This window comes from Natrix helvetica, assembly GCF_964273705.1.
Source record: "Natrix helvetica genome assembly, chromosome: 2".
Taxonomy (NCBI): Eukaryota; Metazoa; Chordata; class Lepidosauria; order Squamata; family Natricidae; genus Natrix; species Natrix helvetica.
In genome coordinates, this window is record NC_138552.1 from 81,498,211 (window position 1) to 81,525,303 (window position 27,093).

At 39.8% G+C, this 27,093-nt stretch overlaps 1 protein-coding gene across 5 annotated transcripts in view; it reads right to left on the bottom strand.

The window, feature by feature from the left end:
- FREM1 (FRAS1 related extracellular matrix 1) overlaps window positions 1–27,093 on the bottom strand; it is a 95,753-nt gene that overhangs the window by 23,889 nt on the left and 44,771 nt on the right. Inside the window, exons 17-26 of one of the 5 annotated variants that reach the window (XM_081945956.1) lie at window positions 24,962–25,159; window positions 21,567–21,752; window positions 20,614–20,810; window positions 17,974–18,199; window positions 17,071–17,215; window positions 11,581–11,722; window positions 10,932–11,127; window positions 10,317–10,581; window positions 2,021–2,435; window positions 1,433–1,634 (exon numbers count right to left, since the gene is read on the bottom strand). In XM_081945956.1, the coding sequence (XP_081802082.1) occupies window positions 1,433–1,634; window positions 2,021–2,435; window positions 10,317–10,581; window positions 10,932–11,127; window positions 11,581–11,722; window positions 17,071–17,215; window positions 17,974–18,199; window positions 20,614–20,810; window positions 21,567–21,752; window positions 24,962–25,159 (2,172 nt within the window). Of the gene's footprint in view, window positions 1–1,432; window positions 1,635–2,020; window positions 2,489–10,316; window positions 10,582–10,931; window positions 11,128–11,580; window positions 11,723–17,070; window positions 17,216–17,973; window positions 18,200–20,613; window positions 20,811–21,566; window positions 21,753–23,013; window positions 23,763–24,961; window positions 25,160–27,093 lie in introns of those variants that run through there. The other 4 variants (XM_081945958.1, XM_081945957.1, XR_014174803.1 and 1 more) reach the window with 4 other exon arrangements.

Here is a 27,093-nt window from a genome sequence, read left to right on the forward strand (position 1 = left end):
TAACTGGCTATGCTTCTATATCTCCTGCCCGATGGCAGGAGAGTAAAGAAGTGCTGACCAGGGTGTGAGTCGTCCCTGAGGATTTTCCTCGCTCTTCTAAGGCAGTGAGTCCTAGCAATTTCGTCTAGTGGTGTCAAGGGACACCCCATGATGTTTTGTGCCATGCTCATCACCCTCTGTAATGTCTTACTATCGGCGGTTGTCAAGCCATCATAACGTAATGCCATAAGTGAGGACCCTTTCTATTGTGGAACCATAAAAGGAGGTCATCAACTATATTTTACTGACAAAATTATCTAATGTTTTCATATTCCATAATAAATCTGCAATGAGGACTCCCAGACTTGGCTTTTGTGGTGATATTACTACTTGTCCAAAGAATGTTATTGGCATCCAGAAGCAATCCTCCAATTCTAACTTTTCCCAGGTTTCCTTCCTCTGTCTGTCTTCTTCTCACAATACATCAGTTATGTGAAAAGAACTAGAAGAATGGTGAAATGATTTTTAATTAGTCACAGTAATACTACCCTTCTGGGAAGGAATAATGTTAACTTTCTGGGAAGGAATAAGATAGTCAGTTAGGTCCAGTGGTTAGGTACCAGGCTGGAAACCAGAAGACTGTGAGTTCTAGTCCCATTTTAGGCATGAAAGATGGTTGGATGACTTTGGGCCAGTCACTCTCTTGCAGCCCTGCACACCTTCCAGAATTTTTGTTGTAGGGACAATAGAGTAGGATGAAAAAGGAGCACTGTTTACTCACCACCTTGAGTTATTTATATAAAAAAATAAAGGTGGAATAAAAAAATATTTTAAAAATCTTACATCCTTAATGAAATGGAAACTGTAATACCCTTAAGATCTGTGTTCTGACCCCCCTTCTTGTATACCAAAGCACTCCGAAACAAGGTCTCTGCAAGATGTTTTATTTACATACAGTTTAAACCTTGGCAGCAATCCAGCCTGTCGAGGTATGACACAGATTTGAGAGCGTCTCCAACCCTAATGATAAGTTGATTCCTGCAAAACAACTTTTGGAAAGTCCCTCCTTAAATAGCCTTGAGAGGAGCCTGATTACGATCACCTGAGTCCAATCATCGCCTAGCTGTTCTCTACGTCTATCAGCTCTCCGTTGCCAGGCATCCAGAAACCACTCCCTTGTCTCCTCCCCACTACTCCAAGGCATGATGTCAGGAGCACACTCTCTTTGGCTTTCACCACTGCTCCGTGCCTCAGGTGCCTCCTGGTGGCCAACCAGCCTCTCTGATCCTTGCTCGGAGTCGGAACCCTGTCCAGGGTCCTCCACATCCTCCAGAGCCGACTCATAGGGACCCTCGCTGTCGGAGTCTGGTGGCACCTCCAACAGCTCCTGCTGGGCCACAACAGATATATTACATAAGACAGGTTAGGACACAAGGTTATTAGGACCCAATACCTGTTGTTATATTTTGCAAGTAACCATACTGAGGTCCTCGTAAAATTTTAAAAACAATTTGATCATCTTCAGTATCGCAATCTGATGCTTTCAAGGACCGCGTTGTAATGTAAATTCCACAGTTGCCATTGTGCAAAAGTTCCACATCTGAAGCTGTATGAAGATGAACAATTTCAGGTGCTGTGTTTGCTGGGCTATCCACCTGTAAGGAAAAAAATAATTTCTATTACTGGTCAAAGATATAGATTATAATGAAAGTAATGTGTAACTTCTAGTTTGTGAAACTGAACACTTGTATAATCAAAATTAACATCCATGCTATGAACTGGACTTAATATCATAGAGGGAATCAGGCACACATAATCCAAATTATATTTGAAGGTTCTGCATGCACTGGAGAGATAAACATACTGAAATGAATTTTGGTCTATTTTAAACATAAGCATACTCAGTCTTGATATCCCTTGACGGCTTCAGGCTGCATTGTAACATTATTAAATAAATAATGCAAATATTTTACGTTTGCGCACTTTCTGTGTATTGAATTACGTTTGTACACATGAGTGCAGGTATTTATGTAGAACTTGCCTGAATAATAAATGGCAAGGGGTCTCCTTGAAGCTTGTTGTTTACAAGAAAACCTTGGTTTACTCCATCTGTCGCCATAAATGAAAACCTGTCCATCTGAGAACCACCACCTCCATGTCTGTAGGCTACATTCAGATTGTCCACATCTTGTTGGCTGAAGTTTTGCTGCCGTGATCCAGTTTCCCTGTTATAGAGTTGACCGTATTGTGGGAACTGTGTTAGGAGAAAAGAAAGATTTTGTGGTGGTGTATCTGGATCTGAAAGTTGGAGAACATCTGGAGAAAGAACTGCTGTGCTGCCTTCAAACAGTCTCAGGCCCTTGTTTTTGACCACGCTGGGTAAAGCTCGATCCACTGTCTCCAAGATGATCTCAAATTCTCCATGTTTAGTTCTTAGTCCATTGCTGATGATGAATCTGGCAAAAAGAGGCAAGGCATCCTTCAGCATGTGTTCTTGATGCACCATCTACTGAAATGAAACAGACACCTTTACTGAAGAGCTTATCTCTTACTACCTATGAGAAAAATTAAGTCCCAATTTCTGTTTGAATGGCTCTTGTGACACGTTTCAAGCCTTTGAAAAGGCACAACGTTCAAAATTCAACTCTAGAAACAGACTACAAATTGTGGAAAAGGGCTACAGTGGTTTTGAAGCTTTACTAATAATTTTAGTAAAGGTAAAGGAGTTCCTGCGGATTTTACTCTCTTAGACATTACCAACTACAAGGGGTGGTGCTCATCTCCATTTCAAGACCATTAAGCCAGTGGTATCTAAAGACATTTCCATGGTCATGTGAACAGTATGAATGATGTCATGGAGCACTGCTATCTTCCTATCAAAGTGGTACCTATTTATCTATCCACATTTGTATGTTTTCGAATTGCTAGGTTGGCGAGGAAGGGCACTCACTCTATCGCATGGTGCTCAAGTCTTGAACCTGGGCTGCTGGCTTTCCAGCGAACCAATCCAAGCATCTTGACTGCAGAGCCACAGTGCTGCCCAATAATTTTAGAAAATTACTAAATATTTTATTTAGCAATTGTTTCATATTATTAGGTTGCCTTCTGACTGTTCAAAATAAAATTCATGGAACTATGTCATATAAATTTGATTCTTGGTTTTTAGTTATACAATGTATTTGACCAATTTAACATTCCCAAAACTCTCATTTTGAAAAATCAAAATGCCTTCGCTGAGCATTAACAAAGTAACAGTTCTTTAATTGTCTATGAAGCTAGTTCCATGTAAGTGCAGAGAAAATGCCTTAATTCCCACTTGAAAATTGGCCTACCTTCATGTTTTCCAACCAATATTGAATTGCAATCTTCCTATTCAAAATCCACATTTTTGCATTTTTTCAATATAGTTTGTCAATTTTAAAAAAAGTAGGAAAAAGTATTTTTAGGAAAATAATAAATCTGCACATATTCATTAAAGTAATGTACAAAAATGGATTAAAACAAAAAATATAAAGTTTCAAATACTGTGCAGTTGGTGCACACACAATATGTACAATGCATAGGTTTGTAGAAATACTGTGTTTCCCCAAAAATACGACCTGTCCTGATAATAAGGCCATGCCACATTTTTCTGGTGGGCAAAAAATATAAGCCCTCCCCTGCAAATAAGCACCCTGGACAACCCCCCACCTTCGGCCAGGCAGAGCAACGCTCACCAACCTAGCGGTATCCCGAAAGTACCAAACTGCGGGAACTGGGGGGGAGGGAGCCAAAGGTGATCGCGTTGCTTGGCGCCTTCGGGATACCACTAGATTGGTGACCAGCACTGTGCCTAGCTGAAGAAGGGGGTTGCCGGGCGGCTGCTCTCTTGCGAGCGGGCTCCCAAAGAGCTGGGCACAGCCTCATGGGCGAATGGCTGTGTTGCGCTGTCGCAGTAGTGCAACACAACAGCCATGAAGTGACCACGCTCATGAGCAGCCACCCGGCAACCCCCCTTTCAGCTGGGCACAGCGCCATTCACTGACCTAGGGCTATCGCCAAGCCAAGTGACCACCTGTTCGCCGCCTTTCAGCTCCTGCGGCTTGGCACCTTCGAAATGCCAGTGAAAAGCGCTCTGCACAGCTGGAGAGGGGGGTTGCGTGAACAGCTGTTCTGCTCCTGCACCTCCCAGCCTCACGATGCTCTGGCCCAACTCTTCCCGTAGAACCATAGCACTTCCGCTGCCGCTGCCACCATCCCAGCATGGCTTTTTCAGCGGCTTCCAAACCCTGGCTCTGAAGGGACAGCTGGGCCAGGGAATCGTGAGGCTGGGAGGCCCGTGAGCAAGAGCAGAACAGCCGCTCGCACAACCCCCCTCTCCAGCTATGCAGAGCATCTTTCACTGGCATTTCGAAGGTGTCAAGCCGTGGGAGCTGGGCGGCAGCAAACAGGCGCTCACATGGCTTGGCGATATCCCTAGGTCAGTGAATGGTACTGTGTCCGGCTGCAAAGGGGGTTTGCCGGGGGGCGGCTCATGAGCGTGGTCACTTCATGGCTGTTGTGTTGCGCTGCTGTGGCAGCACAACACAGCCATTCGCCCATGAGGCTGTGCCTGGCTCTTTGGGAGCCCGCTCGCAAGAGAGCAGGCGCCCAGCAACCCCAAAACCATAAACTCTTCATAATAAGGCCCAAGCCATATTTTGTGAGTAAAAAGAAAATAAGACCCTATCTTATTTTCAGGGAAACACGGTATATATTCAAGTACCCTGTTTCCCTGAAAATAAAACCTCCCTGGATAATAAGCCCAATCGGGGTTTTGAGCACATGCACTAAAATAAGCCTCCCCCAAAAATAACCCCCTCCCAAAAAAAACCTCCCAAAAATATTGCAACACAGCAGCAGCTGTGAGGTGATCACGCTCGCCACCTCCTGCACCTCAAAAATAATAAGACCTTCCCGAAAATAAGGCCAAGCGTTTATTTTGGTGGTCCAAAGAAAATAAGACCCTGTCTTATTTTTGGGGAATCGCGGTACATATAACATTTGGTGCAGATTTTAAAAAAATACTAACAATTGATGAAACAACAGATTCCCCAAAGTAAGACAAGGAGAAATCAGAATTGACTATTATTTAAATAAATAAATTTCATTTTTATAACAACGAAAATAAGAAAACCCATTAGATGTGTTAATTCTAAATCTACTGTAGATATGGTGTTGCTTCTTAATTCAAGCACTGGTACATTTAGCTCACTACAATAGAATCAAAGTGCCAGGAAATCATCATATCACAAGCATAAGCTATGAATAAAATGATACACATTTAAAAATTATAATTCAAATGTCTTTCTTCATCTGAAGGCCTGTCCTTGAACACCTGTGTCAGGAATATGTCAATACATGAAGTTTCCATGCCTGCAGTTTAGTACTTCCATTAATAGAATTCGGGATCTATTGATGAGAGGAACAATACTGATATCAAAGCTGCTGGCACTTTTACCGCTGCTTAAAGATTGACCAACTTGTGTGTAGGCTCTGTGCCATCAAACAGCAGCTGCCTACACTGACCTAGTATTTGTGCCAAGAGGAAAACTGATTCTCTGTAATCAGTTTAGTTACACCAGATTTTCATCCGGAATAACAAAGATTATAAGCATATTTTGGAGGTTTCGGAGCTAAGGCAACAACAACAAGTAGATAAAATGTCCTGCTTCACTGGCAATGGTCTTCTGATTGAAGGTAATCCTTAGTTGTTTCAGAAGACAACAGGATCTGGCTAACTTTGTTTGGCCTAGAAAACTAAACAGATGAATCCTGGTTAGGAACTTCATGAGAACTCCAGAGAAAGAGAAGTAAAACAAAAACAAAAACATAAAACAGAAATGGCAAACACCATCCTCACATTGCTGCCAAGAACATTTGAAGGACATATCAACGATATGAAAATTCTATCTCTGGTCTGCTTCAACTCCTGCTTAAAATTAAAGAAATATAAGAAGGCAGAACGGAAGTGATCCTTTAATAGCTCCAGGAATGTATATTATTCCGCAAGGCCATCCCGTCTGGTGAGATGCATTTCTGTTGATCCAAGTTCTCTATATAAACTCTGGAATTCCTACTACCTTCATGTCTATTGGATTAAAAGCAGCCAGAAGAATAAAAACGTTATTAAATTATTATTGCTACTTTGAAAAATTCAACAAAGTTGCTGGGTTCAAACCGAAGAAGATTTAGTGAACAATTTAGACATGAGACTAGATGAAGAGCTTTGCTATTTTGGTACATTAATAAATACCATGCAAACAACATGCACTGCTAGATTCTTCAAGACAACAAGGTTGTCGGTTTTGAAGGGAAGTGCTGGGTTCCTATCTACCACATGCTGTTTATTTCATGCTAAGTCTTCTCTGTGTCTCCCCCTGGGATAGGGAACAGTCAACCTTCTCACAATTCTGATGAAATTTAGGAAAAATAACTCTCCAGCTTAGTTGGGAAGGCAAGTTGCATGGACTGATTTCACCATTATCATGCTTTTGGAGTTCATGGCAATTGAGTTGGCTACAGAAATTGCCATCTGCCGTGGTATTTACGACAGAAAAATGGAATCAGCTATGGTGCCAGCTCATTACAAAACCGATCCACCGTGTCAAAATGGAGGACATTAGCATCTTCTTTTAGCATCCTGCTGCCAGCATCTGATGTCAGATTGCTAATCACTTGAAGTCATCTGTCCCAAACAAGCACTGCCAAATCCTTCTTCCAGGCCAGCAGCAACAGACAATGCTGTAAGTTTATGATGGAATCAAGTGCCTTAACGGATGGTAAAAATCTGATCATTTAATCTCCCCATTTAATTAAATATCACCAGCTCTTGGTGTTTTAGTTTTTAATAATCCATCGTGGTATTTATATTTCACCGTATAACCAAATACCTTGCCAACTTCTCTCAGGCAGGAACATAATTTACAGTGATTAAAATGGAACCTATATCTTCCTTCCTTAAAATTATTTTGTCAAAATTAAACTGGCCTGGATTTTAATAAATCGGTCATGTAATCTAGATGACATGTCACTACAATTTAACTATAAGCATATATATGTATGTATGTATGTATGTATGTATGTATGTATTTGTGTTACAACCCCTGGTATGACTAAATATGGGAGGAAGGTCACTACTCCCTCTTTCTGTCCTTCGGCTTATCACAGAAGACCATGCAGGCAGAAAACCATATTTTTATTTTTAATGTTGCCTTTTTATATTTGTGTTGCATTTGTACTGATAAATAAATAAAGGTCTCCCTTTATTTATTTATCAGTACAAATATAACACACACACACACACACATATACATACATACATACATACATACATACATACATACATACATACATACATATATTCAGTATGGAAGCCATTTCAGTATTCAAGCAAACAAATGTAATAACTACCATTTCAATCAAATGGGTATTTAATTGGCATTTTGAATCTGGATCAGAGCAGGTTTACCAATTAATTAAAAAAAGAAAAATCACAAATGAGGTGAGCAAACTTATTCCAAACTGTTAATAGATATAGATTTGTTTTATTAATTAGCTGCCATGCTTTTTAATCAGCTAGGCAATGAGATACATAATTGCAAATATATTAGAATATTTTAGAGCATGTTAATGAAAATATGTCTCACAACAACGTAAAAACAATTTTAGCATTTTGGAAACTTCATCTTAATTGTATCAACTGAATTAAGGTGCAACAGCATTTAACAAGGGTCAATTCTGAAGTTTAAAAAAGACTACTATTATTTGAGCAATTTTATTCCTTTTCTATATTTATATCACCTTCCTTTCCTAATGGCCCTTATAAGAAGCTAGCAGAGTCTTACCCGCTTTACATATCATCAGAGTAGAAAAGAAAGTAGAAGCTGCTCTTAAAAGTCACAGGAAGAGACTCAGGAAGACCCAAACCCAGGTATGGCCAAGAAGGCTGAGGAATACTCAGAATGCTTATTAGAAGAAGGCAAATAATAAGAAGCCAGAATAGAGAAAAAAACATGAATGTTCCAAAATGCTTCCCCAGCTTTAAACATTCAAAGTATATATTTAAAAGTCATTTGCACTCATGTTTGACTTACGTTTGAACATTTGTGCATTTCACTTGCCCTCAACAGCTCATTTCATGAATTATTTAACACTTGGAGCTAATCTTTGTTCATTTAAATATACTTAAGAGTATAGGCTGGCTTCAAGGATAGCAAACTACTCCATATAGCTTACACCAGTGACAATAATAGAACATCAAATTTAAATTAACCTCAGGCTGAATAACCAATAAAAGGCAGCAGTAAAATTAAAACAACTTTAAATGTTTAGCTCAGTCACAAGCTAATACGAATTTCCATTCAATAGCCAAGTAAAACTTTTAAGAAAAAGTAATCAACAATAATATGATTTCAAGGTTTTTGTAAAAGACTCAAAGGATTGGGCCAGCCATAGGGGAATTCAAACAGGACAATCTGATTATGCCATTGCAATGCAAGGTACTCCTTTTTTGTGAATGAACTGACACCAGCCCCAACATGAATTTCAGCAAACACACATTATATAGGGTGATAATCAGTCTGGTAGGTATAGGATTATAGTTGTTAACTTGTTATCCTTTGACTGCCAATTTAAAGAGATGGGGATACAAAGAGGACTTTGGATTATTAATTTAAAGCGATTGATTTAAGGATGAAAGTGGTTCAACTTGGTGCCACTTTTAAGCCTTTGAAGATTAAGGCTGTAAAGTTTTTTTCCTCCAATGCAAACTCTCCTTCAAGCTAAACTTAACTCATGGTAATCTAACAGGTTTTGCCATGTATTTTCTTTAGTGGCAATATGGAAGCCATTTTCCCATTGCCATCTTCCAGGATGTTTGCAGCTTCCCAGTTTAGCCTACAATACCCGTTTAACTTCCAAGCCGAGACTGGTGCTGCTGTCTCCCAAGAAAGCAATATTTTACATTGAGCTCAGAAATACATCAGCAATAAGAACAACCGGTACAGTGCAGAAGTGAGACCTTAATAGCTGAATTCTATATTTGCGGAACTGCCTATAAAGTATAGGACAATGAGTATTCATTATCTTATATGATTCTTAAGCATCACTTTGTTCCAATATTGGACTCCCAGCTCCTTTGAACCTCAGTTGTCAGTTTATGACAAAGAATTACATGAGTTATAGTCTAAAACATTTGGTAGGCACTAGCTGCTACTCCAACATTTCACTTTGTCTATGGCTACGTATATAAAGATGACAGGAAAACGATACAGAAAACTCATACTCTACTGCTAGGTTGTCGGGATTTTTGCAACACAGATCTGAAAGTCCTTTGCTGCTTAACTAATTACCGTATTTTTCAGAGTATAAGACACACCGGAGCATAAGACGCACCAAGGTTTTGAAGAGGCAAATTTTTAAAAAAAGTAGTTAGGTAGATAGAGGGATAGAGAGGGAGAGAAAGAAATAGAGATCGAGAGATACAGTAGGTAGGTAGGGAGAGTATGTAGGTAAGTAGGTAGGTAGATGGATAGAGAGAAATAGAAGAGAGAGAGAGAGAGAGATACAGCAGAGTATAGGTAGAGTATAGGTAGGGAGAGAGAGAGGGTAGGTAGGTACATAGGTAGATAGGTGAGGGGGGAGAGAGAAATACAGTAGATAGGTAGGGAGCGAGAGAGAATAGGTAGGCAGGTAGATGTTTCCAGGTGTATTTATCCATGGGCTGGAGAAGGAAATCGCTGACAATCTGCAGCACTTAACACTTTGTTTCTGCTGGCACAGCACTTAATCAATCTAATTCTCATCAATCAGTTAAAGAGCTTTGCAATAGGGGGGAAAAAGTTTTTGCACTCTGCAAACCTCCCAAAAACTGTCTTTTTTTGCGAAAACAGGTCCTTTTTTTAAAGGCATGAATAGCCTTGTGGGGGCTTGCAGAGTGCTCCTGGCGGGGTGGGCAAAAACGAGCAAAAATGGCCCATTTTCTGCGAAAACGGGACCGTTTTTTGTCAAAGAAATTGCATGCATAGCCTTATGGAGGCTTATAGAGTGCTGCTGGGGGCTGGGGGGGCAAAAAACGGCCTGTTTTTTGCTGATTTCTGCCCTCCCGGGCCCCCAGCTCTCTGAAAGCCTCCAAAGAGTATGCACGGCCATTTTGGTGAAAGGGCGGGGCTTCGGGGGGCAAACAAATTCTGTATTCGATGTATAAGACGCACCCAGATTTTTAGCCTTTTTTTTGAGGAAAAAAGGTGTGTCTTATACTCCAAAAAATACTTCCTAATTAAACACTAAAGTGTAAAATAAGACTGTTTTTTCCTTACCTGAATGTATCTTTAGAGGAAGAGGCTTTATTACTGTGGACATAGCAGACTTTCTGCCCTGCTATATCCATTTGGCTGAAACTTGCAATGGGGATTCCAGGATAGCTGACATATTCTATCTGTCCATACTGTGGTGGGGAAGTAATCACATAGTGTAGCTCCTCTGGCTTCTTGGTACCATCAACTGCAAGGAGGACATCAGTCATCAGGAGACCTTTGTCACCCATCAGCACAGTGAGGGGTCTCATAAACAATGCAATGTTTCCTATAAGACATTTGAAATATGGACCATTGTCAAATATTTTGTATCAGCCTTTATCAATATCATGAATCAGGTCACGATTTTTATCACCCCCGCACCAGAGCATAAAATTTGCTATATTCTGCCACACTTTCATACACACAATTTTATGCTTTCTAGATCTCTTGGAGTACATCCTCTCTCTCCTCCTCAATCAGGACAGTGTATACTGTGCTAAATGTTATTGCACATAGATATGTATTAGTTTTCCCCACTGGACTACACTACACTTCAACTCCCATCCCCTATATCCAGGGTAGTCATTCTCTTGGTCAGTTTTATACCTACTATGGGAAGATCTAAAATAAAATTACCCTTTTCCACATCCTTAATAGCAACGGGAAAAACCACTTCTGGAGATCGGTTGCTTCCATCCCAAAGTTGAAAAGAGAAACTGTCTTCATTGTTTGATCCAAGAGCTCCAGTGTGTATATACCTCAAAGCGTTCGTGTCTATATTCTCCTGGGTGCATTTCATTCCTTTGTACAGTGTCACCCAATCATGACCTACCTAGGAGGGAAAATTGTATCATGATTTTGAGATATTGTGTATTGTTATGATGATGATTAGAGTATAACTATTAACATTTATATGCTATCAATCTCCTAATAACTCTGGTATTATAGTACTGATGCAGCTGTTAAAAACATTTTATTACTGAACGCAAGTTCTAAAACAAAATCCAATCTTCTTCAACTTGGTACTCCTTTTGATCATAAATAAAATTATGATAAAGCTGTGATGGATTTTCAAAATTATCTCATACGTTCCCAATATAAACAGGGAACCTTTCAAAGGATTATATCAAAATCAATTGTAAATTCTATTAGTCACTGGAGTGTGTTTCAGTCCCATGAGGGATATTTAAGAAACAGAAGGATTACACTCTCTCCCATTGTTAGCTAAGACTTGAATCTCTTTTTCCAACACTTTGTTTGGTTTTGTTGAAAAATAAAAACTAACCTTGAGCTGAAGATGTCCATTTTCTGGAACTCTCTCAAATAGATAATAAATTTGTTCCCGAGGAGTATCTTTATCTTCAGCTGACAAAACAGCACTAGATATTATCTGTGCTTCCCCCATATTCAGCTCTATCTTATCCTTTCTACAACAGAGAAACAAAGATTCTTTGTAAGTGTGTTTAAAATGAAAATAATCACTGAAATGTTCAAGACTCAACACAACCATATCTATGTGTACAACATTTCACTGCAAGCAGAGAAGGCTCTGTGGTGGTATTGTGGTTCAATGCATATATATTGAGATTTTAAATTATAAACTGATTCACAAAGTTTTATGAAGACTAATAGAGGCATACTAAATCATGCCCTTTTCTCTTCCCTTTGTGAGTTCTTTACAAATTATCACTTCAGTTTAAAGCATTATTTCATATCTAGTGGCTTCCTCAAATAACATTTTAAACAGATAGGATGTAAGATTTATTTTTTGCAACAATGCCAAATATCTATAGCTTGGATGTACGATGAGGATAGAGGTCCGTTCTCTGAGCTTGAGTTGGTTTCCTAACATTTTGTTACCAGGCTAGGTAACATATTCAGCAGAGTCAGTTTCTGTGTTCTTCTGCTTAGAAAGGTTTTGTGTGGTCAATAGGTCTTGTGATGGGGAGGTCACATCAGGTGAGAGTCACATCATGGACTTGTGCTGGGTCTGGTAGGGGTGTGTCAAGTGAGGGTATTGTAGTGGGGAGGTCAGGTCATATATGGGTCACTGGGAGATGAAGTGCTGGTTGGGGTGGGGGGGTTGCGTGGGTTGGTTGAGGGTTGGTGCTGTTGCTAGTTGGCTGTGCAGTTGATTTGAATTCTGAGCGATTCGTAGCAGAGTGGTATTCAGCAGATTCTGACCAATTCTGGAGAATTAGTAGCAGAAATTTTGAGTAGTTCTGAGAACCTGTAAATACCGGCCCCGCCCCGTCTATTCTCTGCCTCCCAAGTCCCACCTGATTGGGAGGGAATGGGGATTTTGCAGTAATCTTCCCCTGGAGTAGGGTGGGAATACAGATTTTACTGTATCCTTCCTCTGCCACGCCCATCAAGCCACACCCATAGAACTGGTAATAATTTTTTTTGAATCTACCACTGGTTCGTAGGCTGGTTGTAGGTCAATGTGTCTGTTGATGGAATGGCTTATGAAGTGCCAAGCTCCGTTGCCAAGCATGTGGTGAGGGGTAGCCTGGCCAATGATTTTTTTATTGCTCCAATCAAATTGCTGCTGTTTTGACTTCTAGCTGGTGTTCATGTATTCTGGTTTTTAGTTGGTGTGATATTTGTCCCACATAGATTGATTGCAATTGTTACAGTTAATTTTTTAAATTGCATTGTTTCTTCCATCCTTCTGCATATTGTCGTCTTCTGGATAATTCCTGATGGCATGTGGCTGTGGGTTTGTGGGCTAGTGCTATTCCTAGGGATTAAAGAATTCTGGTTGTCATTTCCAACATCCCCTTTTTTTGTATATACAAAATACTTCCTTCTGATGAGGTTTCATTGGCAACAGAAGTGTTGTGTTACTGCTCTTTTCCAGGATTTGTTTTTTAAATTTCCCATTTAATTTACTGCACAAGCATATCAGAGATTTTCTGGTATTTCTCATTCAAGTAATTTGATTAAGTGCTGCCACATGGTATAAAAAATAAACATCTTTGTGTACTTATGGGTCATAAGTACTTCTGTGAAAAGGCTTAATTTTGAGAACAAATCCATACATTTTGGCTGCTAGGAGCACCTAGTTATTTTCTAGCTGTAGTTTGAAAAAGCTTCCGAAAAGATGGATGGTGCAAACTTGTTCCGAAAGTGCTCCCATCCCCTTCAAGTCAACCTAATCAAGTACAAAACTGCAACCATGTTACTAGCAGGTGAGCTGCTAGCATGTCCAAAGGATTTCCTCTGTACCCAAGACGGAAATAAAATTGATGAAATTGCTCAGAGATGGAGATAAATACTGGGAAGACTTTTTCTTACTGTTTTCTGTATTGGAGTCTGCGGTTAAAAGACCAGGAGAGAAGCCAATATGAGGATGGAAGTCCCATACATATTACCAACGGAATGGGACATTTTACTGCTCTTGAGCTTGAATAGCCTCCTGCATCTGTTGTCTAAGAAAAAAGCATGTGTATCCTACACTAATTAGTCTTCAAGGAGCCACAGAATTTCCCATGTCTTGCCACATGTTGCACGGGTCTGCACCTTAATCACTCTATTACATTAAGACAGGATTGCATTAGCTACAGCTTTTCCAATGGGATTTCCCAAGGCTGAAGCTTGCTTGGCACAACATTGTTTTTGGCCTGCAATCATAAAGAAGTAGATCATCCGATAAAATCGGATTATGACATTTGCCATGGATGATCTCCATGAAATGAAGGAAGGGGAGGGTAAGCCCCCCATTTCTGCTTCAGTTTTTTGTTTGGGGGAAGGAAAGGACTATTTTTTTAAAAGCTCCATTAAATGTACTGGAATGATGGCTCAAAGCTGTGCTTATAGGTAGACACACCTAAACTAGCAGTTCCCCTACACACACATATACACCCACAAACACACACCAGCAACTGAAGCCTCCAGGACCAGTATTTAGGTTTTCAAATAAAAGTTCATCACTTCATACCTCTCTAGCAACGATGACAGTCAAGTACCTGTTGCTGTGGCCTAGTAGTGGAGCTCTCACCTCACCATCAGGAGGTTGTGAGTTCAATCCTAGGTAGGTAGAGGCAGATGTAGGGTCTCCTGCTTGGGCATGGGGTTGTACTAGATGACCTGTAAGGTCCCTTCCAACTCTGTTAATCTGCTAAAGGTTGCTACTCATGCTCAACATCACAAATATTGCACTGTAGCGTTTGTCGTGTATCTTCTGAGCATCATTTGATACACCTAACGTTATAAAAAATTACATTCCTCATTCAAGGGGAGATGCTTTCTACATGGAACCCTCTCAAAATTCTATCAGGTACTATTTCTAATAACAACCTACCTTTCCAGCCAGGGCCACTTTTCCAACTTATCTGGGGACTAGTATGATTTTAATCTGTTGGATTCAGTCTAGAAAATGCTCTTTTCTTTTCTCTGTATTCCAGTGGTGGGTTCCTACCGGTTCGGACCAGTTCAGCTGAACTGGTAGTGGTTTGGCGGCCTGGATCTCTGGAAACGGCAGTGACCAAGGCCTGCCACGCCCCCAAACCTGTTCTCCTGGCGGCACCATAGGCACCGCCATCTTGTTTTTTGCTTCTGTGCATGCGCAGAGAAATTTCTATTGTACTGTGCATGCGTGCACTGCACGCATCAAGCACACATGGCGCAGCCACGAGCAAAGCGGCAGTAGTGACTGCCAGAACCCACCCCTGCTGTATTCCTCTGCTGCCCAAAGAAAGTGACAGGGGGGATTGGCAAGAAAGGGACAATAAGAAGAGCTCATTCATAATGAATGCTTAAAGCTACAGATTTAATCTATTTGTAATCTATTACCTCCTCCGTGCATGTATGTCTTTGTATATATGTATGTTTATATATGTCCTAGTGTACGCCGCCCCGAGTCCTGCCTGGAAAGGGAGCGGCTAATAAATTCAAATTTATTATTATTATTATTATAATGTTGGAAACTCCCTTAAGGGCTTTTTAGGTGTTCTGATGGAACAGTCAACATTAGTGCTGCAGAGGGTTTTTGCTGCCCTGTGAATTCATCCCAATTAACAGGGCTAAACATAAAGCACAGAGAACAGTTGGTGAATAGAATCTGAATTCCCTCTGGAATTCAGCAAAGAGTCATCCTAGCTTTCTAAAGTATTTTTTAAAAAATGCAACGCAGTCTGTGTCCATCTGTGTTAGCAGCGGAAGGACACCTGTTCTCCCTTCTCTCTTCTATTTGTAGTGACCATGCCACGTTATAAAAAGTAGAAGGCAATTGGAGCAAAGATACAATGGGCTCCTTTGTGCCTCTTAGCAAGCACACAAGGAGGTTGTTTTGAATTTTTTTAAAAAAATAAATAAAGCCCCGCTACCTCAAATTTCAAAGCGCCCTCTTAGTGAACTTCCTAGCAATGCAAAAAGCTCAGTTGCTATTCTTTCTCTTCTGTTTTATAAAGGGCACCTTTCTCTTGTCAGGAAAATAATATAAAAGAAAAAAAGAAGGAAAAAGTTGATTGGAGGTAATGTATGGAAAACAACCGCACCTTCCCTCTCAAATTCCAAGAAAAATGTTTTCAATGCCTTTGAAAGCAAATGCGAGGGGGGGGAGCTAACTCTGTGGAAGAGGTCTCCTGAACCCTCTGGTTCTCTGATTCAGCCTGGCATTATTCAAAATGCCCAATACATTCACTTGCAAGGGACAATTTGCACAATTCTTTCTCTCCATTCTCTTCTCCTGATGGTGATTTGGGGAACCTTCTGCATTTACTTCTGAAGGCATGACCCCAAAGTACAGGATTTGGAAGGTCTGTTGAGGAGACGTTTGATTTGCATTCTCTCCACAACTAAAATAATCTTTATCAAACAGGGTGAAGAATGATTGGTATATAGATAGCAATATAAATAGATATTGTCTCCTTGGAAGAATAGAGAGAGAAAAAAGCTATTCTTGGCGCAAGAATAGACTGACCAATAGAGGGCATGCTTATATTATTATTGCTTTTTTATCACCTTCCAAAACTATCCAAACACTAATTTTATTGGAATCATATGTAACATTTGCCTACATCCATGACAGTGAACCTATGGAATGCATGTTCAAAGTGGCACGCAGAGGCATATCGCCTGGCATGTGTGGCGTCTCCCGTTCCTCTTCCGAGTTTTTGGCATGCATGCATGCATATGCGACAATCAGCTGGTCTTTGTGCATGCGGCAGTGTCGGAGATCGGAAGAATTGGTCTTCCTTTTTCTGGCGTGAGCTTGTGTGCTGCCCAGTTGATCTGCACATGCGCATGCGCAGCAGTAACCGGAAGACTTGCTGGCCGGCAAGAAAATTGTGCGCCAGAAACTAGAAGTACATTTTCTGGCACATGCATGTCCCCTGGATAGCTCCTCTTCCTGGTTGTGGTGCAAATGAGTTCCACGCGCAAAGTGCTCCCCTTTTGGCACTTGATGCTGAGCCCACATGTGCTCCCTTTTCACCACGGTACCGAAAAGGTTCACCATTACTGGCCTACATGTATATCGCTAGAATATGTACATACAAGGTCTCTCTCTGTCTCTGTCTCCCGCCCTCCCTCTTTCCCCGTGTGTATGTGTGTATCCCCGTGTCCCCAATTCAGAACTAGCTACAGTAACTTTTATCTCATTGTCCATTACACAATGTTCTTCAATGAGAAGGAATACTACATGAAAACATTGCTAGCATTAATGGTGGATATTTGCCAAAGATGAGCTCTTTTAATCACAAATGTGGTCAGTACTGAATCATTTGGCCCGTATAAACACAGCAGTTTGGAAGAGGTATTTGTGGCTTACCTGATCAGCACTGGTTTCTCATCATTAACTGGGATAACCTTAACTGAAATGGTTTTTGACACTTTATGTTTCCCATCCGACAGCTGGATTGAAAAGTCATCAGCTAAGTTGTCAGAGTCATCATGGAGATACACAAGTTTCAATCCTGAAAGGTAGAGAATGTAGGTGGGTAACAAGGAAAAGGAGAGGAGAAAGGAAAAGGAGAAATTTATTTAGATTTATAAATTTATAAATGGCACACGTAATAAGTTACCGTATTTGTTGTTACTGCTGCCAAATTAGTAATTGTAATTAATATTGCAATATGGCAAATTATTGCCAATATGGCAACTAAATGACCAAAAATAAGAAATCCAACATTCCTTAAGTCAATTCAGTGGTGGGTTCCTACGGTTCAGACCGGTTCGGCTTAACCGGTAGTGGTTTGGCAGCCTGGATCACTGGAATCGGCAGCGACCTAGGCCTGTCACGCCCCCAAACCGGTTCCTCAGGCGACGCCGTAGGTGCTACCATCTTGTTTTTCAGTTCTGCGCATGCGCAGAACAATTTTAATTGCACTGCGCATGCACGTACATACTGCATCAAGTGCGCACGCACAACACGCATGCACGCACAAGCAAATGGGCAGTAGTGCCTGCCTGCTGGAACCTACCCCTGAGTCAACTGTGCTTGAAAATATAGGAAACTGGATTGGCTTAAAGATTTACACAATAGATAAAATCTTGAAAAATCCTTCATACAGGCTGTTTATTCTGATCTCTATTTGTTTCATTAACAGAGTATTTTTAATTAATGAACTGAGGAATCTTTTCTTAATAGAATTCAGTTTAGTATTCTATTGCCTATGATTTGATGGAAATTGTTTCAAAGAACCAACATGGCCAGAAGGAATATAATACTTACCATTTTTTAAACTCTCCATGGAGAAACTATCCACCTGAATTTCATGATACTGTTGACTAATAGTTGCCTGCCTGTAATGGAAAATATTGTTGCCATGTACTCCCTTAACAAGAAACCCATGGTGGGGCTGTTGAAGGACAGTAAACATGAGGATATCTTCTGGTACATCCAAATCAACAGCATTGATTATTGATGGATCCAACTCCTTCATCTGTCCCTCTTGCACCTGAACAGTCAACAGAAGATAAAAGTCAACTCTTTCACAAAATGAATGCTAAGATGTAGAATTCTCAGGTCTACAGACCAAATGAATATCACTCAGTAAATTACCATTAGACTGTTCAGTGTAAGAAGGGTTTTCTTCTTTTTCATTAATATGAGCAAACTCCAAAATTTAGACAAAGATCAAATTTCACTTTTCATAAAGGGATGCCCTCCCCAGAGCTTTTTTGTGTTTTACTTCACATACACACAAAGAGAAAGAAATGTACTAATAGAACAGGCTTGACACAGGTAAAAGGAAAGAGAAAGTGGAAATCGGCACAAGAATGACAAAAGCAAGGAAAGAACGAAGAAGTAAACTTTCATTCACAACTCATCTGCAGTATCTACACTCATCTGGGATTGGTGGCACACTTCTGGGTTCCCACGACATAACTGAACCTACAGTATGTAACTCAGCCAATTAGGCAAGTAGTAGAGATGCAATATTTACAGGCGAAACTCGAAAAATTAGAATATCGTGCAAAAGTTCATTTATTTCAGTAATGCAACTTAAAAGGTGAAACTAATATATGAGATAGACTCATTACATGCAAAGCAAGATAGTTCAAGCTGTGATTTGTCATAATTGTGATGATTATGGCTTACAGCTCATGAAAACCCCAAATCCACAATCTCAGAAAATTAGAATATTACATGCAATCAATAAAACAAGGATTGTACATGGAACAATATCGGATCTCTGAAAAGTATAAGCATGCATATGTACTGAGCACTTGGTTTGGGCCCCTTTTGCAGCAATTACTACCTCAATGCAGGGTGGCATGAAAGCTATCAGCCTGTGTCACTGCTGAGGTGTTATGTAAGACCGGGATGCTTCAATAGCGGCCTTCAGCTCTTCTGCATTGTTCCGTCTCATGTCTCTCATCTTTCTCTTGGCAATGCCCCATAGATTCTCTATGGGGTTCAGGTCAGGCGAGTTTGCTGGCCAATCAAGCACAGTAATCCCACAGTCATTGAACCAGGTTTTGGTGCTTTGGCAGTTTGGGCAGCTGGAAAATGAAGTCAGCATCCCCATAAAGCTCGTCTGCGGAAGGAAGCATGAAGTGCTCCAAAATCTCCTGGTAAACGGCTGCGTTGACCCTGGACTTAATGAAGCACAGTGGACCAACACCAGCAGATGACATGGCTCCCCAAATCAACAGACTGTGGAAATTTCACACTGGACTTCAAGGATCTTGCTGTGTGTGTCTCTCCATTCTTCCTTCATACTCTGGGTCCTTGGTTTCCAAATGAGATGCCAAAGTTGCTCTCATCAGAAAAGAGGACTTTGGACCACTGAGCAACAGACCACATCTGTTTTTCTTTAGCCCAGGTAAGACGCTTCTGATGTTGTTTGTTGTTCAGGAGCGGCTTGACAAGAGGACTACGACATTTGAAGCCCATGTCCAGGATCCGTCTGTGTGTGGTGGCTCTTGATGCACTGACTCCAGCCTCAGTCCACTCCTTGTAAAGTCCCCAACACTTTTGAATGGCCCTTTCCTGACTATCCTCGCCAGGCTGCGGTCATCCCTGCTGCTTGTGCATCTTTTTCTTCCACACTTTTCCCTTCTACATACAGTAAATTTCTATTAATGTGCTTTGATACAGCACTTTGGGAACATCCAACTTCTTTTGCAATTACCTTTTGAGGCTTTCCCTCCTTATGGAGGGTGTCAATTATGGTTTTCTGCACAACTGTCAGGTCAGCAGTCTTTCCCAAGATTGTGATTCCTACTGAACCAGAATGAGAGACCATTTAAAGGCTCAGGAACCCTTTGCAGGTGTTATGGCTTAATTAGCTGATTAGAGTGAGACACTTTGACACTTTTTCTGAGATTGTGGATTTGGGGTTTTCATGAGCTGTAAACCATAATCATCACAATTATGACAAATCATGGCTTGAACTATCTTGCTTTGCATGTAATGAGTCTATCTCATATATTAGTTTCACCTTTTAAGTTGCATTACTGAAATAAATGAACTCTTGCACAATATTGTAATTTTTCGAGTTTCAGCTATAGTCTGCTTTTCCCATTGATTCTCCATACTCTCCTCCCCAAAGCTAAAACAACACAATCAAGTTTAGGTACCAAAGGAGGAGGAGAGGGGGTATAGCAAAATAATCAAGAAGTAAAGGAGCTCTGCAAGTGTTGGGTGCAGGCGAATGATGTGACTTCAAAGCATAGGATGGTAAAAAGGTAAGAGCATAAATAAATTATTGTGAAGATAAACATAGCACAATATTTTGCTCCACGTGGTTGCATATACATGCACAGAGGATCAGAGATGGAATGATTTTGACAGGGGACAGTAAAAGCAAAGATCATTATATTGCCTTGTTAAAAGCGGTCCTTGGGACACCATTTCCTTCCTTACTGTAAAATTCCTTGCCATGAATTCTGGTTCTTCATCATTGGTTGGATTAATTAAGACATAAAATGGTGCCTCCACTGAACGATGCTTCCCATCAGTGACGTACAGCATAAATTGGTCTGTAGTTGGTTCAATTCTCTTGTGCCTGGTCTGAACATAGTTAATATGCATCTTCCTCACATTTTCCATGTGAAATGAAGCTAGGCATGTCGGGCGGGAATGAAAAATAATGAAAATGCATATTTCTACCCTTAGCGAAAATAACAGTACAGATAACTAACAAAATACATATAATGCAAAGAACAGGTTACAGAGAAATAAGAGAAAATTCATTGGATTTACAACTGGAGCCAATGTTAATCTGTGTGTGTGTGTGTGTGTGTGTGTGTGTGTGTGTGTGTTCCAGCATAACTCTGGAATGCCTTGAGCAATTTCAACCAAACTTGGTACACAGATGACTTACTCTCTGGAAACAAATACTGTGGGGGTAAGACACTCCTAACACCCCTTGGGGGAGGTGTTCTGTTAAGATATAGCCTGTTGTGCCTTAAAATGGTTTCCACCATACTGCCGTAAAATAGCTTCTACTGTACAGTGCAGAGGAATTGCTATGATAATGGCTTCACAGTGCTCCACAAGGGTTCTCCCTCTGGTAAGGGGGAAAATCCAACATTAGAAATTACATTTGGTCCAGGATTATTTTTGAGGACAAATGTATGGATTAGTATAAATAAATACCCGGGCTACATTATCAGCTAGTATCGGATAAATATGGGAAGTCACCTTCAACTAGTCTCTCCATAGAATACAGTAAAATCTACTAACAAGAACATGATAGATAACAAGCCCAACAGACAACTATCAACATATACAAGAATGCTGTAAGACACTCCAAAGAAGATACGAAACTTTCCTGTATTTAAAGACAAGCGGCCCTCCCTGTAACACAGACCTACCTATACTTATCCCTGCATTACTTTTCTCAAAACCAGGAGATGGTAATATATTTTCTATGTACCCAAACTGGGGAGGGGATGTTAAAACAAACTGTAGGTCATCTGCATTGGTGTCAAGATCAGTGGCGCACAAGTGTTTACTTGTGATAGCTGCTGAGGCACCTTCCTGCACAGCAAACACAAGTCCTGCAAAAAAAAAAAAAAACGAGAGAGAGAGAGAAGGAGAGAGCAAGAAAGAAAGAGAGATGATTACTGTTATTTAAACATATTAAACCCCTATGGTATTTTAGGCTAAAAAATACAACTAGTAATTAATGAGGAAAATTCTCCTTCAACCACTTGGTACCATTGTTCTGCAGTCAGGCCAATGACTCTTCTTTCTCAGCAAGAGAAGAAGAAAGGAGGGGGAAAAAACACTTGCAAAACAATTTTGCTGATCAGCTATTCAGAATGGCTTATGGGTTGCTCAAGATGGGTTGTTACCCTTGTTTGTCACAGCATTAATTGCCTGAAAGCTATTATGAATTGCTCATAATGAACCATTTTTCATGCATCAGTACTTAATTTCTCTGCTGGGACAATCCTTCATTTTCAGAACATTGCCTGGGTGACAGACAGCAAATCACGAATTTGCCCGTACACGAGCTGTTGAAATGTGGTGTACTTGCATACAATACTGGCAAACCAGCTTTATTTTGCAAGATGTGGAACAGCAATAAAGAAATATTAATTAGGACCACTGCATAACACTAGAGCTCATTCTGACAAAGATAGCGGTAGTGTTTAAGACTCACATATAATTTCATTCACAAGAGAATTCATGTTTTTAAATGCAATTTTTCTTCAAAATCCAGTTAATATGGCCCATTATAAAAACTTTTAAAGAGAAACCCATGTGGAGAGATTGTCTTGAAATTTATAATTAATGCCTAGTAAAGTTTAAAGGTAAAAGTAAAGGTTCCCCTTGCACATATGTGCTAGTTGTTCCCAACTCTAGAAGGCAGTGCTCATCTCTGTTTAAAAGCTGAAGAGCCAGCACTGTCCAAAGACGTCTCTGTGGTCATGTGGTTGGAATGACTAAACGTAGAAGGCGCACGGAACGCTGTTACCTTCCCACCAAAGGTGATCCCTATTCTCTACTTGCATTTTTACATGCTTTTGAACTGCTAGGTTGGCAGAAGCTGGGACAAGTAGCAGAAGCTCACTCCGTTAGGCAGCGCTAGGGATTCGAACCGCCAAACTGCCAACCTTTCTGATCGACAAGCTCAGCATCTTAGCCACTGAGCTAATAAATAGGTACGTAATAAATGATTAATAAAAATAAAGCAATTATATATAATTCAGCTTTACCCTTATAGATTCTACAATCTAGAATATGATTGTATAAATATGACCAGTTTCCATCTACTGAAAAGTTTAAAAGTTTGTTGTTAAAATGTAACCAATGCTTAATCTTTTTACATTTAATTACTATATTAAATGTAAATAATGGGCTATTTAAGTTCAGAGAGAAAAAAACGATAATGTACTTTTAATGCTTTTCTGAGATTGTGAGTGTGTGTGTGTGTGTGTGTGTGTGTGTGTGTGTGTGTGTAAACCACCTTGAAATTTAAAAATAAACTCTCTTGGAATATGTTTCCCCTTTATCATTGCAACTTAATTCTTGTAGAGAACTTTCATTACCCAGAAAGCATTTTTAAACAAAAATCTCACCTGCAAATTGAAATGGTAAGGTTCTTTCTGATATTTGGGTTTTGTCCAGCATAGTTAGAAATCTCAGCTCTCCAGACATTGAACCCTTTTTAAGGAACTAGTTTCTGAGCTGTAACTCAGCAGGACAGAAGAAAATCATATGCAACAGAAGGAAGATCTGCCTCATGAAGCAATATTTGAATCCTAGATTTCGTCTTACCACTTTACCAATACAACAGAAAGCCATTCTTCAACGCTAGGGGAGGCAGCTGGGATCTGTAAACATTAAACTTATCTGAGGCCTGCAAACCTCTTGCTTCCTAGCTTGCCAACTTAATTCCTGGCAGATCTTTGTTATGTTACCCTTTCAACTAGAGTTATAATATCATACCTCGCATTTCAAAACTGACTTGAACACAGACTTCGAACCACAAAAAGAGCAACTGGGATTAATTCCTACAACTCTGGACTGCTGTTTGTTCTTCTCTGTAGTTAGTTTTCTCCCTGCCAAAAAGACCAAGGCTCGTAATTTCAGGCAATTCCGCTAATCGCCTAAATAAAAGAGTGTTGAAATGGAACAGAATGTGCACTGCAAAAGTTCTGCAGCATTTGCATAAGAAGGGCTATGGCGATTCACTTTCATCGAGGAATTGCGTTTATACTTGCCCCAGAAGTCTAAATTTCAAGGTAATTGAATTCTCTCTACAACAGAAGCACATTCCTGCAGTATCTGCTGGAACAGAAAGTCCAACTTGGACAAACTCAATGAAAATTGATTGTGGGAAAAACTGGGTTCTATACTATAGCATTCAAAGGCAATTCATACTATCACACTGGAATTTAATGACAGTGTGCTAAGCAAATCTCCAACAATTTCAGCAAATCCTAGAGTGGATTCATGATTATTTTTCTTTGCAACTTGTAACACAACCTACTGTACAGTAATTCTGGCAATAGGTCAACTTTTTAGTGGCATAAGAAATATGGATTATGTTGTGAACTGTATGTATGACTGACTGACTACTGTCATCCTTCCAGATCCTGTTGCCTAGTCAAATTTGTACTAGCCTATTTGATAGACAATGATCTCATACTACTAATGATATCATATCTATGATGGACAATGCTTTTACAGGTAGTCCTCAACTTACGACCACAACTGAGCCCAATTTTTGTTGTTGTTAAGTAAGACAGTGGTTAGGTGAATTTTGCTCACTATAGTTGTTAAGTTAGTAACATGGTTGTTAAGTGAATCTTGCTTTTCCATTGACTTTGCTTATCAGGAGGTCGCAAAAGGTGATCATATGACCCCGGGACACTGCAACGGTCATAAATATGAACCAGTTGCCAAGCATCTGATGAACATGGGGATGCTGCAATGCTTGTAACTGTGAAAAATGGTCATGTCACTTTTTTCACTGCCATTATAACTTTGAACAGTCAGTAAATGAACTGTTGTACGTCAAGGACTACCTGTATTGATGGTACCCTACATAAGCTTTATTGCTCCACTGGTACAGGTACGAATGAAGATGTCCTCCATCATCTACCATTCTGCCTAAGTTTTAAATGACAGAATGTGGCAATATGAATGTTGAAAGAAGAAAATGCTTATCGATTTTATCTATTTTGCTAAATTTTGTGTGCGCTTACACAATCACCACACCCAATTAGCCAGACATAAAAAGCAATAATAATTTTACCAGTGGCAATGGATGGTGGCTGGTTGTCAACTGGAAATATTGTGATATTAATATCATATACTGGAAAGGATTTATGATATGGTACAGGAAAAAATGAAGCTTTATCGTCGCAACAGGCCTTTACATCAGGATCAATTTCATCATCCAACACAACAAAGGTAAGAACATCAAAGATAAGAGCTAGGCCAATCTCGCCACCTAGAAAAATAAAATATATAGATGAAGTATATGGTATTTTGCAGCATTAGCCTATCATTTTCAGCAAAAATTATGAAACCATGAGGTTTAAGAGAAATGTCTAAAATTGTGATGCAGCTATAGTGCAGTATCTATGTTTTTGTGCTGAATCTAATCTAATCTAATCACAAAATTATCAAAAGATTCTACACACATCTTTTCCTTCTAATGCAAACAGAAGAAACATGGGGGGGGGGAATTGGGGAGTAACCAATTGTTGTCTCATATAAGAGATACGCAGGATGAAGACTAAAGTAATTTAATATTTCAGTATTTTCCTAGTGACCACTGTGACAAAAGATAGTCAAGGTTAAGAATTTTGGATGTCCCACTGCATCATTATAGACATGTTCCAAACAATCCTCTGGAGAAAAATAATAGATTTGAAAAGTGCTTCAGTTCCTGAGCTAACATTTTCCTTAACAAACCTTGTTATAGGTTATACAGGAATTGTATACACTTACCTTCCCCACCGGTTCACAAATGTGAGCATGCGTGCAATTTTCTCCTAACCACACTGTCACGCATGCGCAGATCCTTCCGTGCATGCGCTTTTGGCGAAAAAAGGGCCTGCATGGGATGCCATAGAGCCAAGGGCAGGTGGGCAGAGCCACCCGCGATTTCCGCTACCGGTTCAGGCGATCCGGTCTGAACTGGTAGAATACCACCTCTGACAATACATAAGAAAGTCTGTATCTAAATTCATTAGCAAAGTTCATTGTTGAGCTCCTAGACCTGATTCAATTATGCAGTTTTTGATCTGAAATACTCTTCTTGGTGAACTACACCCCTTCGGACTATTAAACAGAATGGCTACAAAGCAGTTTTAGAGAAAACTAAATAAGATCTGTCAGCTTTATACAGGATGGGCGATTTTGAGAGATTTTCACCCAGCAATTTTCTTCAATAAGACTCCTGAGGGAGGAATGTCAGACGAGACACTTGTCAACTGAATTAAAGTGACACTTTCACAAATGATTTCAGTTTTTCCCTTTATGCATATTCCCAAGACGAACTGGGATTCTAAAATGTGAGAGAAAAAATTCATTCCCTGGAGTTATTTGGTGGCAAACATGGATGTTTTCTCCCAGTACAAGAATCACCTTCTCTGTCAACTATCTCCCACCAGCATTTGTCATCAGTGAAGATACAAGTCTGATTATTTAATATCATCTGCTTTTATGTCATGGAGACAGGTATCATAAACACTCTGTGTTTTATAATATTGACAGCTCAAAGAAGTGATACACAGGCAAAATGGAAGATTTATTTATGTAAATCAAATGTTTATCAATTTTGCACATGACTGCTGTTGTTTGATATTTTTCATTTCAAGGATCTTGTATTTTCAATAACAGAAATATACGGTGTCAGTCATAAAAACATTATGTAATGGCCATGTGTGCTACAATTCTTTCTAAAAAGGGACTCTTGTGCTTTGGAAGCTATAAATTTAGTAACTCGTTAATCTAGTTAATAAAATTAATGATCATTCAGTATCAATTACAGCATCTGTCACCTGAAGTCTAGCCATAGTAATGCAAAGAAGCCATCTGTATCCTGACCAATATTTTAAACTATTATAGATTACATGCAACTTTCATCTGGAAGAATAAGCAAGAATAATTCCGCAGAACCGCCAAAAAGATAGTTACTATTCAATTTACATTTCTGCCTAATGTCTTATAGAATTAAATTTCTTCTTCAGGGGCAAGCATCGCAAAGGAGATTGCTAATTATCCCTTTGGTGAAAGAGAGTACATTTTAAGGGGAAAGTGTATCTTTTGATAAGAGAAGCAAACTTTCTTGAAGAATTAAATCATTGGTAAAATCTGTTGACAGGTAATAAATTGGACAGTAAATAAATCTATTAAATAGTTACAAGCACAGTTCAC